The sequence below is a fragment of the Phacochoerus africanus genome, chromosome 9, assembly GCF_016906955.1.
Source record: "Phacochoerus africanus isolate WHEZ1 chromosome 9, ROS_Pafr_v1, whole genome shotgun sequence".
In the NCBI taxonomy this organism is placed as follows: Eukaryota; Metazoa; Chordata; class Mammalia; order Artiodactyla; family Suidae; genus Phacochoerus; species Phacochoerus africanus.
This window is the reverse complement of record NC_062552.1, coordinates 117,647,756-117,665,001: the sequence shown is the minus strand read 5'-3', so window position 1 is coordinate 117,665,001 and position 17,246 is coordinate 117,647,756. Positions and strand designations below refer to the sequence as shown.

The 17,246-nt window shown below is 44.7% G+C and overlaps 1 protein-coding gene across 4 annotated transcripts in view; it reads right to left on the bottom strand.

Annotated features, from left to right (window-relative positions):
- Positions 1-5,828: 5,828 nt before the first annotated feature.
- UNC79 (unc-79 homolog, NALCN channel complex subunit) overlaps positions 5,829-17,246 on the bottom strand; it is a 263,893-nt gene continuing 252,475 nt past the window's right edge. For all 4 annotated transcript variants that reach the window (XM_047795599.1, XM_047795600.1, XM_047795601.1 and 1 more), the window contains 2 exons: positions 7,936-7,977; positions 5,829-6,397 (listed from right to left, as the gene is read on the bottom strand). In XM_047795599.1, the coding sequence (XP_047651555.1) occupies positions 6,197-6,397; positions 7,936-7,977 (243 nt within the window). In that variant the 3' untranslated portion in view covers positions 5,829-6,196. The remainder of the gene's footprint in view (positions 6,398-7,935; positions 7,978-17,246) is intronic.

Below are 17,246 nucleotides of genomic sequence, written 5' to 3'. Positions count from 1 at the left end.
GGAGACCTGGCTGCAGAGCCCATGTCTGTCCCCTTCATCTGCCCCCGACTCTTAGCCCAGCCCTGGGCTGTCTGAGCTGAAGGCTCTGGGCACACCCTGCTGTCTGAAACGGTCCCCATCCCCCTCTCCAGATCCCCCCCCCACCCGCTACCCCCCCCCCACCCCCCCATCTGGGCAGCATGATTGTCCTCACCTGGAGCGCTTCTGTCCTTCACACCTGATTACTTGCTGGTTCCTCTCTTTTCCAAGTGGCCACTTGAAGGAGCGGAAATCAGGGCGTCTGCCAGGCAGCCCCAGGAGGCTCCCCTCTCCACCGGCCTGCAGGCGGGGGCCTGTCTGGACTGCAGGATTAAAAAGCCAATTCTTTGTTCCACCAAATCAGTGGTTTCCGCCAATGTCCCGAGCACCCTGCAGGGAAGAGCAGCTGCCAGGGGCTCACCTTGGAGAGACCAGCCCTGACCTGAAATGAGGTCAAAGTGATGGGTGGGGGTAGGGAGGGGCAGGGCCGCCGGCCCATGGCCCTGCAGTTGGAGAGGGAGTGATGCCAGGGAGAAGTGGGCCACTGTAGTGCTGAGAGCATGGCCTCAAGTCCTGCGGCCCAGTGGCTTGCTGAGTGACACCCGGTAAATCCTGCCCCCTCTCGGGATGATACAATGAGAGGGTCCGTCTAAACTGGTGGCGAACTCACAGGCCTGCAGGGCAGAGCAGGTGAGTGAGTGAAGCACCAATCCAGGGGCAACCGGATTTCTGCCAAGAGGCTGTGGGGTCTTCCTGCTTGGGAGACTGAAGTCAGTAGTAAGAAGTGTACAAAACTGGAGCCTGCAGGCTCTGGCAGAAGTATTCAGAGCAAAAGGAGATATCGAGAGTTCAAGTTCATCAAACAAAATACGCTATGAGCCGGAGTTCCCGTCGAGGCGCAGCGGAAACAAATCTGACTAGGAACCATGAGGTTGCGGGTTCGATCCCTGGCCTCACTCCATGGGTTAAGGATCTGGCGTTGTGTGAGCTGTGGTGTCGGTCACAGACACGGCTTGGATCTGATGTGGCTGTGGCTGTGGTGTAGGCGGGCAGCTACAGCTCAGATTAGACCCCTAGCCTGGGAACTTCCATATGCTGTGGGTGGGGCCCTCAAAAGACCAAAAAAAAAAAAAAATGCTTTGGGCCAAGTTTAATCCACAGGCTGCCGGTTGGTGACTTCTGGTCTACATGATTCTAGGTTACCTTGTTGGGCTGGTGAGTAGCAGAGGATTCTACCTACTGTTTGACTAGCAGAACTATGTATCAGAAAGAGCCAAGGCTTCGGAGGCTGACATAATCTGGATTCAAATTTTGCTCTACCTCTTACTGAGTCCTGCAAGTACAGTCTCTCCATGCCTCAGTTTCCTCGTCTGTAATATGGGGTTAATAACAGAAGTGCCTACCTCACGTCATTATAGAGAAGACGAAAAGAGATCACCGCATCTAAAGTGCCTGACATGTTGTAAATCCCGCATAGGGCAGCTATGATTATTCCCAATTAGGGGCAAGTCTCGATAGGGCTGAGTGAACCCTTAACAGACCCCTAAACTAATAGTTCATCGCCACAATCTGTAATCCACAAAATTTTTTTCTTCCCAAACAACTATTAGGTGGGAAACTAAATGGGATTTAATTAGTGAATTACATTTTTTTCAAATAAATAACTTCCCAAAGTAAAGGAGAAAATGCCTTCGTCAGATGAAGTGACACCGGCTCGCTAGAAATTTATTACAGATGATCAATAAACAGAGACATCCACAAGACTGAGCTGCCTCAAAAAGAGCCCTCCGATTTCTTTATTCCATCCTCTTGGCACATTCTAGCCAAAAGAGCCCAGAACCCCAAAAAAGGGGGAGAGAAATTCATGTTTACGAAGTGGAGCCCTGACGTGAGGTCAGACGGCCTTCTGGTCCCAATGCTACCGCTGTGAGCTGCATGACCTTGGAAGAGTCATTTAACGTCTGGGCCTCAACTTGCCTCATCTGCAAACTGGATATAATAACGCATGCCTATCTCATGGGAGGGGAGGTCTAAGAGGAGTAAAGAGAATGTGTGTGAGGTGCACAGTACCTAGGAGATGCTTAATAAGCGGCAGCTCTTGCGGTTTCTCTTGAATCCCCTTCACGAGAGGCTCACTGCTTGCTGCTCCTAGCACTGGAAGGAGCTCGCCAGCCTCTTACTAATAACACTTCCTCTCTCAAAGGGTTCAACTCTCATAAAAACATAGTTTGGTTCTTTTCCAGTGAGTTCCAACCACTCCCTTCATTCTTCTTAAGACCATTACTGTTAAAACATCCAATTTGTCCAAAATACAGATTTGCAAATTAATTCTATTAAAGAGGTATATTAAGTGATCTGCATTGTCCAATTAATGCCAGAAGCCCTTGAGTCCCAGCTCATGAAAGAGTCTTGGTACATAACCCATCTTCTCTGATCCAATCCAATCTTAGTTGGCCCGGTTGTAGTTTGGAAATGGAGACGAAGTTGCTGCAAACAACTTGGCCTCAGATGAGACTCTTAGGGAAGAGAGCTGCTGAAAATCATCCTGTGGTCGGGGAGGAGGACACGCTTGTAAAGGATGGCGCGCCACGGAGACTGGACACCCTTGGTTATGACCGTGTTTCGGCTCGCCTGGGTCTCGTAGGTCTCGCTTCTGAGGGACTGGCTAAAGGGAAAAAACAAACTGCAGCTGGAAGCTGTCCCCTCGTGTGGGCTTCACAAGGTGGCCCAGATCTTCCTGGAGGTCCATGGAGTCTGGTACAGTCTCCCAAGCACCACCTCAGTCCTCCACTCTGCTGCGCTTTTCCAGGGAGATGGGTAGATGGCTCCATTTTACAGATAAGGTACACAGAGGTCCAGAGAGGTTTAATAACTTGTCCAAGCTCACCCAACTAGTAAGAGGCATGCCCATGACAAAAAATCATGGAATCTACGGGCTTGCAGATTTTGGCCCATTCTACCCTTAGGAATCTCAGAATGTTCTGTTCACGCTCTGGAATCAGTAGGATTCCACGGCAGAAGGAAAATTGAATCTATTCCTGGCCCTTCTCCAAGCCAATAATCAGCGCTCGCCAAATCTGGATGAGGCAAAATTTGTTGGGATCTCTCCGCCCTCTGTGCTGCTGTCAGAGCCGTCAGCTGGGGCTGCAGTTGGGGTGGCAAGTGTCAGTATGGGCAGGGGTTGAAAGCATAGTCCTTGGGGTCAGACGGACCTGCGGTCAAGTTCTGGCTTTGCCTCTTACTGGCCGTAAGACCTTGGACAAGAAGCTTTACTTCTCTAGGCTTTAACATGAAAATAAAAACAACCACCAATAACTTTTATTGAGTGCTTACCATGCGCCAGGCATTGCCTTAAGCTCTTCCCTTGCATTCTTTATTTCCTCATCTCATCAACCCTATGAGGTAGAATTGTCCACATGTTACAGATGAGGACACACTAATAATGAAATTTCAAAAACCCTGAGGTGGTAGGGAAAATATACCCAATGCCAGGGTTCAACTCAGCGCTCCTCAGTGACCTTCACCTTGGCCAGGGGTCAGAAGACTTTTTAAAGGGCCAGAGGGTAAATGTTTTAGGCTTTCAGGGACATAGAGTCTCTGTCCCTACTCTTCAGTTCTGCCCTTAGAGCACAAACATAGCCATAGACAACATGTAAATGGCAGACGGGGTTGTGTTCCGATAAGTTAGATTTTATTTTTTTAGCAAAAACAAGCAGTGGACTGCAGTGGTCTGACTCCTGACCTAGCTGAATGGCTTCCCCTCTTACTTGTAAGGGCAAATCCTGCTAAACTTCCATCTATCCCTTCTTTTCCTGGCTTTTTTCCTTGTAAGTGCCTGAGCCCCCCTTGCTGGAGAGGCTAACATATTGACATAACAAAAGAAGACGAGGACACTGGGTAATGAAGTGGGGGTGGGGTGGGGGAGGGAACGAGGCGAGCCTGTAAGCTTGCTGGTCTCTACCAGCCAGTGAAGTGACACGGTCCCAGCAGGGACAGTGTTTGGATCAGGTTGGTAGGAAAACTGGTCACACAGTTCTGAGGGGCGAGGAGGGAGACCTGCCTGGATGGGACCAAAACCCTAGGCTGTAACCGGGATGAAGGAAACCAGTCCTGGCAGCAGGAAGCATTAGATGGACCCAGTCAAGAGGACTGAGTTAAGGGTTCATATCCAGCCCCCGGAGGGGCTGCAAGTACAGCGGGAAATGGAGGCAGAAGTTCATTCAAGGAACTGGGCAAAGAACATGGAGTTGGAAAAGAAGCTGTTGGATGACTCCGAACCTTGTCTGCTGGTAAGATGGGGCCACTAAGATCCTGGCTGCCTGCGGCATGGTGGGCTCAGGACCAGTGAAGAGCTGGGCCTACCGCTGAGCCCAGATGGGGAAGTCAGTTACACCCCCACGGGAAAGTGGCTAGAGAGCGCCGCTCGCTGCGGCCCGTTTCTATTAACCCCCTCTAGGAATCCCTGCACAAAAAGAGAAAGTCACAATTTAGCCCTTGCTGAGCCCACTGGGTAGCTCAAGAAAGACCTGCTGCTTCATCAAACCCATTCAATTCAACAGACATTAATTAAACATGTACTACGTGCAAACCCTGGGGATACAGAGACAGGACATATCCTCAAAGCTGTCACAGTTTACAAGTGAGACAAATACATGCACAACTTCTCATAATACAAGACAAAAATGTGCACAGAAGCATAACCAAGCACGACTGGGACAGAGGCGAAGTCTCACTGGGGAAGCCCTTTCCAAAGAGTTTGTTAGCAAAATATGAAGAAGAATCATTTCTATACTCTTACTATGGGAACCTACTGGTTCCCCACAAACTTTCCTAAGGATGGAGACCTGCCACCCTGTCTTTCTAGAACTTCAGTGAAATACTTAAACACTGGAGGATTTGTTTTCCCCTGAGAAGGATGGAGATATCAGACTTCCCAGAAGAAAAGAGAAGCTTTTTAACAGCCAACATTTAAAAACTCCCATGTCCTCCAAGTCCCTCTGAGAGAACGGACTTCAAATAAATTGTATATTTCTCTCACCAAATGGTCTTAAAGTCTTTTCCCCTTAAAATTTTACTTTAGTCTTAAGGGAAGTTAGATGTTTTAAAAGTTTAGAAGAAATGGTTGAAAGGAACTAAACTCTAGCTCTATAAACTGATTTTTAAAAAACCCCAGGCTCACAAAGATAATAAAAAATGCATTTAATAGCATGTCAATATACAGCTTAAATGTATATTAAGTCTTCTTTTAGTCAGTGCATTACAGGGGTAGAGAAGAGAAGTATCATTTGTGAATGCACACTCAAATGCTAAGTATAAGTGCTGATAAATCTTGGTGCTCTTACACTATTAAAATTCCATTTTATGAAACATAGCTCCAGGTGCAGTGTTCTGTGCCAGCGTGGGGAAATCGTCTGGTCCAGTATGCAATCTACAGTTTGAAATTGAATTGTATACAAGTATTAACAAAAGAATAAAATTTATTATTCACAAAACTAAAATGGTTATCATAAAGCTTCCAAGAAAGTACAGCCTAGAACGGATGAGTTGAAAAACTAGTTTTAAAAATAATAAAACTTACTGGACAGTTCTGGAAAATGATATTATAAAACAAAGAAAACAATTGGCACAGTTTAACCACCTAATTTCTAAGTGCACTTTGTAATGGTCCTTGCAAGCTGCCACTTTTCCCAGGATAATGACAAAAAGCTTCAGTCAAGTGTCACTGGCTTATGGTGACGGTTTTTTTTTTTTATTATTATTATTATTATTGCATTGCCAAGAGTGGATTTTAAGAAAAAACACTACAAAGGTTTCAAAAACCCTATTTATTCTCTATCATCAAAAATAGCAACAGGGGGACTTATACAACTTTTCTGTGAGTACCCACCAGTCTATTTTTTTTTCTTAAAAAAAATAGAAGTTAGTTAAAGAAAAATGATTTGGTTTTTAAAAAATAATGTAAGGAAACACTTAATCAGATAGCCCAAGGAGTCATCAGAAATATGTGTAGCAAGAAAGCTTCATTTTGGCCCTCTCGGGCCTTTGCACGTCTTTTACTAAACTAGAAAGAGAATGTACAGTACCAATATGTTCCCCAACCTGCTTGGATCGAATTGTTTTGTTTTTAAACCCATTATTGCTAAACCAGAGTGTTGACACTGGGAGCTGAGGAGTCCGCTCACAGAGGATAAAATTGAGAGGCTGCTTCTGAGGACTGGATCTCCACCTGGGCCATTTTGAACTGGGTGCACTGCAGCCACTTGCGTAAGGCCGCCAGGCCGGCACTGCTCTGGGCTGAGCCCGGCAGCGTCCTGAGGCTGTGGTGGTTCACGTTGTTCTGAATGGCCTGGAGGCGAAGCTGGAGTCCCGCAGATAAGTGCTGTCAAGAAAGGGCAAGACCATGGCAGTTTAGTGTCTGTCCTCCCAAGGTTCACGGTCGACACAGGCAGTGCCGGGCTGGACTTCTGCAGGCAGAACTCACACATGGCACGGAGCTGTGTGGCCTGAGGGCCAACTCTCAGACTTGGCAGTGCTCAGGGCAGGGGACCATGCCTCTAGCGCCCCCCTGGCTCAAGTCCATCCAAGTAATGCCATTCCCATCGGGACTCATTCACGGCGACACTGGTATACGGACTGACACTTAGCCTTGTCCCCCAGGGGCTGTTCACTCTGTGAGCCTGGTGCCAGGCTCTCCAGGTTCAAATCCTGGCTCATCGGTAAACAACTTAGGGAACAAGTTTTTTTTTTCGGTGTTTGGATTTTCTCACGGGCCAGGCGGGGACAGGAACCCTCGCCTGATGCGGTTATTGTTACGGATAAAAGAGTTACCAGAGGGGTCAGAACAGATGTGGGCACAGAGTAAGTGCTCAGGACGTTTTAATCACGATTATAATTGCTCTGTTCTCATGTTAATGTACATGAAGGAGCTAGGTTATAAACTTTCCTTATTTTCGCCAGCTTTTCGTCAAGTCCCGTTGGCTTCTTCTTAGCACTCTGGGCAATGTCAGACTGTCACAGGTGACCGCCAGCAGGGGAGGGGCAGTTTGGAATGCTTCTAGGACAAGCACCTTTCACAAAAGAGGCTAGTACTGCAACACTCAGCATAGCCGCCAGCCCTGCCGGTGGCCATAAACAGCACGAATGCCGTGAATTTATACTCAAAGCCCGTGATCAGCTGACAGCTGCAATTCTCACTTGGGGTCTGGATCCCTTGAAGTCACCTCCTTTCTTTCCACTAGCATGCCTCACCAGCTCTGAGAGGAAATCCAGCAAGAAGGCTTTCGGTTTCTCTTCCTCCCCTGATACTCCCAGTGCCTTAAATGGGACCCAGTTTTGGGTGGAACAGTTGATTAGCTTTGCCGTCTTAACATCAAGCTTCAATAACTACATTTATTATGAAGCCACCGAGGATGTTTGACCCTACAATGATGATGTGTCACTCAAGGTGGGGACTGGCAGTGACAAATATATTCCCCCTCCTGGCTGTGGGGCCCTGTCCAAGTAACTCCTTCTGATCCTGTTTCCTCTTATGTAAAATGATGGGGGTGGGCAGGTCCTTTCTAGCTCAATTCTGTCATTCATTCAATGCTACCCTTTCTTAATAGAATTCTTCCCTTAACCAAAAGTCAATCTTAGTGGCCAGGAAATAGCAGGGGCCATGCCTGGGCCTGGATGCCTTTGGGTATCCTACGAAGGTGGGGTAGCTTTTCAACCCATATTCTAATCAGAAACTGAGCCTCAGCCAGACTCTGGGGTCCTCCCCTCCTCCCTTCATCAATGAGGAGCAGTAGAGCAGCTGTTCCTGCTGTCACCTTGGCCCCAGGCCCCTTACCTGGCCCACAGGGTCTCCTGTGCTATCAGCCCCAGAGACCTGGAACAGGTGTAAGTGGAGCATCATGGAGCCCAGGGGCAACTTACCTTGATATTTGACTGAATCATTGGCAACCACATAGGTATCAGCTGTATGGAGAAACACAGAAGCCCCGTTATTACTGTTCCCCATTCTCCCACATAAGCTCCGCTTACTGTGAGGCAAAGCGGTGCACGAACATCACGCATCGCTCTAACATCACAAAAGGATGTGGGCCCCTGTTGTGGAGTCACCCGCTATCAGGAAAAAACAAAAAAAAAGCAAAAAAGCAAAAAACGTCTGAGGCCAAACTTTGCTGAGCTGGTGGCATTTGGAGGTTAATAAGTGCCCTGTGAGCACCCGAAACACACTTTTAGAGTCAATGACTGATTGTCTCCTGAAAGCTACCAAGCAAAGGAAATTAAACATGTATTTATTTAATGAAATCCTCACTTTCTTGAAATATAATTTCCTCCATGGGATCTTTAGAACTGAGTCTCCAAGCAGCATGGCGACTCTGCCCGTAGTTGTTAAGAAAAGAGCACTGGGAGGCAGTTCAAATGCTGAACTGATAGAAAAAGACCAGCCCTGGGCTTGCCTGGCTGTGATGTGTAAGATGAGATGCAGCCAGAGGGAGCTGGGGTGGAGGTGCACACGCTGCTCTGGCCAAACTAAGGCTCTCAACCCCCTGGCGTCTCCGTGCCCTGCCCCTCTGAGGCCGCCCTTCCTAGGAGGCCACAGGTGACCTGCCTGAGTACCCCCAGCAGTGCCCTCCTCTGTCTGCTCTGGTCTCTCGCCACACTGCAGGCCTTCTAAACACCGATAAACATTCACAGCCTCATAAATCCAGAAGTAGGGACAGATTACAACATTCCCCAAAGTGTGTGCCACAGATCTCCACTTTGATAGGATTTAAATGAGGAAGAAGGGCTATGAGCTAATAAGTTTGGAAACACTCGTTTCTTTCAGGACTGCTCGGATCTTGAATGTGCTCACATGTATCATATCATTTCACTCCATGCTCCCTCTGACTCTCCACTCCAAGGAGCAGAGTTGATATGGGATGAATTGTGTCCACTGATACAGATGCTAAAGTCCTTGCCCACACAGCCTCTGATGGGACCTCATTTGGAAATGGGGTCATTGAAAACATCTTGAGTGAAGAAGAGGTCATTCTGGACTAGGGTAGACTCTTAATTCAATATAACTGGGGTCCTTATACAAAAAGGGGAAATGTGGATACAGATACGCACACCGGGAGAATGTCACATGAACATGAAGCAGAGATCTACAAGCCAAGGAATGCCAGTGATCTCCAGCCAAGCCCCAGAAGCTAGGGGAGGGGCCAGGACAGATGCTCCCTCACAGCCTCAGGAGGAACCAACCCCGCCATCTCCTTGATCTCTTAACTTCTCACCTCCAGAACCGCGAGACGGTAAATTTCTGTGATTTAAGTCACTCAATCTGTAGTACTCAGCAGCCTAACAAAACTAATACAAGGGTACTCAAGGAAGCAGAGCTCAGAGGCAGGAGTATGCAGAGGGGTGAGGAGGCAATGGGGGTTCACGTGATGCTGACAGGTGAGTTTCATAGGAGAGGGTCACAAAAAACAAGTTTAGAAAAGCAGAGTGAGGCCTCTCATCATCTGCCCACAGATGAGTTGGGATAGATGTCACATAAGGGGATCTGGATCCTATTCCAAATTCGATATAACTTCTGAAGAGGGAAAACCCCATTCACTGTGAGAAGAGCCATGCTCCAGAGAGATGACAGTGGCAGCAGTCTGGAGACTAGGGTGAGGAAGGACAAAGAGCACGGAGGCAGGAGCCCAGTGGGGAGGCGGCCTCCATGGTCCAGGTAAGACCAGGGACAGATTCTGAGATGGAGAAGGATGCTGTCTGCAGACACAGCCTGTGGGGGTCTGAGGACTAGTTTGCTCTTTGGATGGAGAGAAAAGTTAATAGTCAGCCTGGGCCAATGGGAGGACAGCAAGGCAATGAACAAACCGGGGAGAAAGAGGAGGCGAGCCTGCTGAGATGGAGATAGTATGTAAATGATCTGCCTGTTCACTAGTCATGGCCAGGGGCTGCTGGCCTCATTTAATTCATCGAGTCATAAAAACAAACAAACAAACAAACTTGGTGAAGTGGTAAATTATATTCCTGTGCTTTTGTTCTCTAAGCTAAACCTGGCAGTTCTGCTTTCAACATTCTGGTGACACATACAATTCATTAGTTTGGCTTCCCTTGTTGTTTACTTCTAAACATACTGTTTAATTGCAACCATTTAATGCTCTGTCTCTAATATAACTATTGTGTTTAGAAATAGAGTATGGTGTGTCCCAGAAGATGATGCGACTGGATTTAAACTCAAACTATCAGAAAATGACACCCTCTCCCGCTTTCCCTGTCACCAACCCTCATAACAAAACTGTGCGATTACAAAGGTTGGTGCCAGAGAAGGGGGCTCTGGAGCCTAGGAGGACTGGCTCGTATGGAGCCAGTGGAGAAGGCGAAAGAAGAAAAGAAAAGCTTGTCTGACCACTTTCTCCCTAATATCTGCAGGGTGAAAACAAAGCCCTGAGGGTCCTCACGTCTATAAAGTTCTGTCGACTTTGACCCATTTAATACAGACGCCGGCCTGTATGCCTCTTGATATTTGGAAAATACCTGACCTGCCTCTCTTGTTAAGATCCTGAGGGGATGAGGTATGCAGGGACCAGGGAGTACTGGGCAGCCTGTCCCTGGGTGGACACCTTGCCCAGGGCTGGCCCTGGGGCTAAGGACCTGTGTGAGGCAGTCAAGGGAATAGGGAGGCTAATTTTCTCTTCTCTTATTATGCTTTTTTGGCCTCACCCTTGACATGTCATGTGGAAGTTCCCAGGCCAGGGACTGAGCCCATGCTGCAGTTGTGACCCACACGACAGCTGCAGCAATGCAGGATTCTTAACCCACTGCACCGCAAGGGACCGTCCCTGAGGCTGATTTTAGAAATGTTTCTGTTATTTTCCCATTGATGTAACATGTGACCATAAGACTCTATATATACCTGTCAGGGGCTTCAGGTTTGTGATTTATAAACCGCATGATCAAAGGGATCGGGTTAAAGTTTGCTGTGATTGGTGGCATTATACCAATGAAGCAGTCATCCTACTTCAGGAATGGTACTTTGACTACTGAATAATGTTCATTTCACTATCCTTTTGCTAGTGGCTCCTACAAAGCTGGCAGTAAGAATCAGATATAATTTACCTGGGGCTCTGTAATATTATGATAAAATTGGTTGGTTTTCTCCTTTTCTTCTTCAAAAACAATATCCAGAACACTGAAGGGCATTTTTAAAAACAGGTTGTTTTTCACCAAAATGAAAGTGATCATTTTCCTCTCACCTTGGTTTTTGCTACAGAATAAATTAAAAACTTCCTGCTTGGTTGTACTATATTCATTTTACTCCATGCTTCCTCCAGCCCTCAAAACAAAATTAGTCGTGAAGCCTTCTCTTTCAGCCAAGATGGAGTAACAAAGACCAGATTTACACTCCCGCCTAAAACAAAACTAAAATTCCAGATGAAGTATATGAAACAATGGTTTTCAGACATTCAGCATCATCAGTGCACGACACTGGTCACTGAGGGAGAGGAAGCAAACAAGGTGAGCCTTACAATTATCCTAGCTCACTGTCAAGAGGGAGTTTTCAGGCAGGGGCACAGGGAGGAGGAGCCCCAGCAGAGTCTGGCAGTCTTCCTGTGTGAGGAGATGGAACTGGGAGTCCAGCGAGGCCAAGGTAGCTAGTCTGTAAGGCAGAGTAGTGGAAAGGAAGGAGCTGTATAGAGAGACAGACAGAGAAGGAGAGGAAGAGGGGGCTAAGTTTCTGAAGCTCCGTAAAGGGTTCCCCATGAGTCTTCAGCTGAATATTGACCAGTAAACACATGTGAGAAAACTATCCAAGGCCAAAGAAAAAAAAAAATAACCTAAAAAGATTTGAAGGAAAAATCCCAATGATCACACAGCAATGGCTTGTGTTTCCACTAGTTAGGGTGGGAAAATCTTGCAAATCATAGAACACTGAGTAGGGTACTCAAAAGGATAGTACCTTAGCAGTGAAGAAATAGTAGCTCTAGACAAAATGCTGCTCTGATCCCACCCACCAAAGCTTAATGTCAAGTCTCAAAGACATAAAACTGTTTCTAAGTAATTTAAATATGTCATAGAATACAGCTCAAGAATACTCATAAGAATCAAAAATATCTAGCACACAAAAAAGTCAAATTCAAAATGCCGAGAATCCAGTAAAAAATTACCAGCCATGTTAAGAAGCAGGAAAGTGCGATCCATAATGGGAAGAAAAATCAAGCAATTGGAAAAGATCCACGAATGACAGATAACAGAATTAGTACACAAGGACGTTACAACAGTTATTATAACTATATTTGATATGGTCAAGAAGGTAGGAAAATACTGAGTATGATGAATAGAGGTGTACAAGAAAGTTTGAAAGAAACAATAGCTGACACTTTTCCAAACGTAAAAACTATAAATCCACAGATCCAAGAAACTCAGCAAACCCAAGGACAAGAAACATGAGGAAAACTACACCAAGCCATGTCGTCATCAAACTGCTTACAACCATGATTAAAAAAAAAAAAGAAAGAAATCTTAGGAGTTCCCACTGTGGCAGAGTGGGTTAAGAATCTGACTGCAGTCACTTGAGTTACTGCAGAGGTACAGGTTTGATTCCCGGCCCGGGGCATGGGTTAAAGGATCTGGCATTGCTGCAGTTGTGGTGTAAGTTGCAGCTGTGGCTTGGATTCAGTCCCTGGCCTGGGAACTTTCATATGCCATGGGTGCAGCCATAAGATAAAAAAAATAATAATAAAAATTAAAATTTAAAAAAATCTTAAAAGCAGTCCAAGAAAAATGACATATTATATACAGAAGAAAAAAAGTCAAAATGACAAAGGTTTCTTCTCAGAAATAACAGAAACAAGAAGACAGGAAATTGCATCTTTAAGACACTAGGGAAAAAAAATTTGAACATGGGATTCAATAACTAGTGAAAATATCTTCCAAAAATGAAGCAAACTAATGACTTGATTCTCAGACATACAAAAGCTGAAGGAATTAAGAGCAGACCTACACAAGAAGTAGTAAGAAAGTTCTTTGGGCAGAAGTAAGGTGAATATTTAGATCTACAGAAAGGAATGAAGAAAACTGAAAAAAAAAAAATGTAAACATGGCAATAACAGCATGCGGGGAGCCGAGAAAATGCAGGGACTCAAAACAAGGACCTTGCCTGATGGCAGAAAAACCTGAAGGCAGGTTCTTAACCAAGAAAGGGAGCCCACCCAAACGGTACAAGCCGAAGGTGGGCTTTTGGTCAGGAAAAAAGCTCGCCTGAACGGTGCATGCTGAAGGTGGGCCTGCCTGCACGGTACAAGCCGAGGGCAGGCCTCAGGTACACAGCTCTCACTTTGATGCTGATGGGGAAGAATTGGGGCCTTTCTGGGAAAGCAGTTTCCATGTTTGCACTGGAGAACATGGATTGTGTCTCGGTGATCTAGTCTTTCCTGTTGTTTTATTTGTTATTCAGTTTTTCTCAGTCTTCCCTGATTACTTACTTATTATTCTTATTTCCCATTCTTATTGTCCTGCAGTGATTTGTGACTTAACAAAATTACAAAAATAGTATAATAAAAATTTCATCTTGAAGGACTTTTCCCCTATTTAAATCCAACTTAGTTAAAACATAGTGTTTATCTATTAACTAGTTATATAGTAACTTTAGAGTTAGGATTTTAATGAGGTCCATAGAAGTTAGCCATATCTTATCCAAAAAAACCTAGCTGTGAGTTTTGTCTTTGATTTTAAAAGCTTTTTAGTGATAGCTAGTTTAATTAAGTTGGTTTATATTTACTCACACTGTCTCCCTGCCATAACGCTTTGAAGATAAACACCAGTCTACAAACGAAGTTTGTAAATGCTAAATTCTTGTGTTTTATGGCCTCTTCAAAGTACTCACTAAGTTCAGTTAAGATAGAGATCTTAAAACAGGATGCATAGCTGCTATACCATGTAATAGTTAACCAATGTACTTTTAACACTGTAATGTAATCTGTAGTGAAAAACTGTCTATATAATCAACCACTGTTGCCAATAAAGTTGGAGCAGTCCAGTGCCCTGAAAGAAGCGACAAAGAGGCTGTCTCCATAATTGTACATTCGCCGACGCCGCATCCCTCTCCCGATCGGGAAGTGCGTGCTCCCTGGCCGCCGGAGCTGGCCTCCGCCAACAGCAAATATAAATGAGTGTAAAACAAGTGGTAAATTGCTTCAAGAGATAATTGGCCATTTAAAGCAAAAAAACATGGTTTGATTTATAACATATATAGGAGTAAAATGGGAGTCAAATAGCACAAAGCCTAGAAATGAAGTATATTCTGGACATTCTTTTCCTATACATGAAGTGGTATGTTATTGTTTGAAGGTAGACTGTGTGAAGTTAAAAATGCAGACTAGGAGTTCTCACTGTGGCCCCGCAGGTTAAGGACACGCCATAGTCTCTGTGAAGATGCGGGTCCAATACCTGGCCTCTCTCAGTGGGTTAAGGATTGGTGTTGCCACAAGCTGCAATGTAGGTCACAGATGCAGCTTGGATCCACTATTGCTGTGGCTGTGCTGTAGGCCTGAACCTGCAGCTCCAATTCAGTCCCTAGCCTGGGAACTTCCATATGATGCAGGAGTGGCCGTGAAAGGAAAAAAAAAAAAAAATTTAATAAAAATTAAAAAAATTAAAATGTAGACTATAAACTCTAAGTCAACCACTAAAACAACTAAGACATACAGCTAATAAGATAACTAAAAAAAACACACTTAAAGAACCCATGGGTCAACTAAGTCAAAAGGGAAATTTAGAAAGTATTTTGAACAGAATGGAAAGGAGAATATTTCAAAATTGTGAGGAATACAGGTAAAACAGTACTTAGGAGGAAATTTAGAGCACTGAACGCTGCTGACTGAATAGAAAAAGGTTCTCACATTAATGACCTCAGTTTCCATATTAAGAAACTAGACCAAAAAGAGGAAATTATATCCAAATTTAACCGTGTAAAAACTCAATTAGTCAAAAGGAAGTTAGAAAAAGAGGGAATAAAGGATAAAGTACAGATGGGAAATACAGAAAACAAATAGCAAGATGATATTTTAAGCCTAATAATATCACATAACACATTAAATGAAAATGGTTTAAAAACCCAAATTAAAAGGGACTGTCCGATCAGATTTTAAGAAAAGTGCAACATTTAAGTATATGCTGCTTATAAGAAATACACTTTGAACATAAAAACACAAATAGGTTAAAAATAAAAGGATAGAAAAAGATATACTATCCTAACACTAGCCAAAGGAAAGCTGGACTGCCTTTTATTAATACTACGACTGAATAATATTATTGAGGAGAAAGAGAACCATTTCATAAGTTCAATTCATGAAGAAGATACAACAATCCTAAACGTTTATGCACTTAATAACAACTTCGTAATCTGTGAAACAGAAACTGATAGACCTGAAGAGATAAATTAGGGAGATATTTCAATGCCCCTTTCTCAATAACTGATAGACTAACGAGGCAGAAAAAGAAGGAAGGAGATGAAAGACGAACACCACCACCATCCACAAGCCTGAACCGACTGTCACAGGAAACCATACTAAACGGCAGCAAAAGACACAGTCTTTTCTATTACACACAGTGCGTTTACCAAGATAAACAGTATTCTGGGCCATAAAACAAGCCTCAATACATTTAAAATGAGTCAAATGATACAAAGTATGTTCTCTGAATACGATGGAATTAAATTAAACAGAAAATCTCTAGAAAATCTCCAAATATTTGGCAACTAAATTATATACTTCTAAATAAGCAATGGGTCGAAAAGGAAAGCAAAAGGGAAGATAGGAAGTATGCTGAACTGAATGAAAATGGGAACCCAAATACAAAATTTTAAGAAGCCAGCAATGGAGTTCCTGTCGCGGCGCAGTGGTTAACGAATCCGACTAGGAACCATGAGGTTGCGGGTTCCGTCCCTGCCCTTGCTCAGTGGGTTAACGATCCGGCGTTGCCGTGAGCTGTGGTGTAGGTCGCAGAGCTGTGGCTCTGGCGTAGGCCAGTGGCTACGGCTCCGACTCGACCCCTAGCCTGGGAACCTCCATATGCCGTGGGAGCGGCCCAAAGAAATAGCAAAAAGCCAAAAAAAAAGAAGCCAGCGAAACCAGTGCTTAGATGGAAATTTATAGCACTAACCGCTTATGTTATAAAAGAAAAAAAAATCAGAGAATTCCACTCCCACCTTAAGAGACGAGAAGAAGAAATTAAAGTCAACATAAGAAAGAAAATGATAGAGAAGAGAAATCAGTGAAACAAAAACTATAGAGAAAATCAATGAAAACCAACCAAAAGCTGGTTGTTGCTGTTCTAAATCAAAAACTCACCAAAATTGGAGTTCCCGTCGTGGCACAGTGGTTAACGAATCCGATTAGGAACCATGAGGTTGCGGGTTCGGTCCCTGCCCTTGCTCAGTGGGTTAAGGATCTGGCGTTGCCGTGAGCTGTGGTGTGGGTTGCAGACGCGGCTCGGATCCCACGTTGCTGTGGCTCAGGCGTAGGCCGGCGGCTACAGCTCCGATTTGACCCCTAGCCTGGGAACCTCCATATGCCTCAGGAGCGGCCCTAGAAAAGGCAAAAAGACAAAAAAAAAAAAAACTCACCAAAATTGATAAACTTTTATCCAGACTGATCAGAAGAAAAGAACTGAGATCACACATCACCAGTTTCAAGAATGAGAGAGGTGACAGAACTACTGGTCCTACAGATATTAAAAGTATAATAAAGGAATACTATTAACTTCATGCCAATAACATCCACTATTCTGATGAAGTGAACAAATTCTTTGAAAGACACACACGACCAGAGATTGCTCAAGAATAAGCAGATAAGAGCAAGAGACACATTCTGTGTCTCAGTTGCGGCTCAGCGGGTTAAGAGCCCAGCATAGTGTCTGTGAGGATGTGGGTCCGATCCCTGGCCTCTCAGTGGGTTAAGGACCTGGCATTGCAGCAAGCTATGGCGTCGTCACAGAGGCAGCTCAGATCTGGTGTTGCCATGGCTCTGGCGTAGACCTCAGCAGCAGCTCCAATTCAAAGCCCGAGAACCATATGCCACAGGTACAGTTGTAAAAAAAGAAGCAGAAGAAAAAAAAAAGAATAAGCAGATAACTTAAATAGTCCTATGACTATTAAAGAAATTGGATCTGTAATTTAATACTTTCCTGCAAAGAAAATTCTAAATCCAGGCAGTTCCACTGGTGAATTCAACCACATATTTCACAGA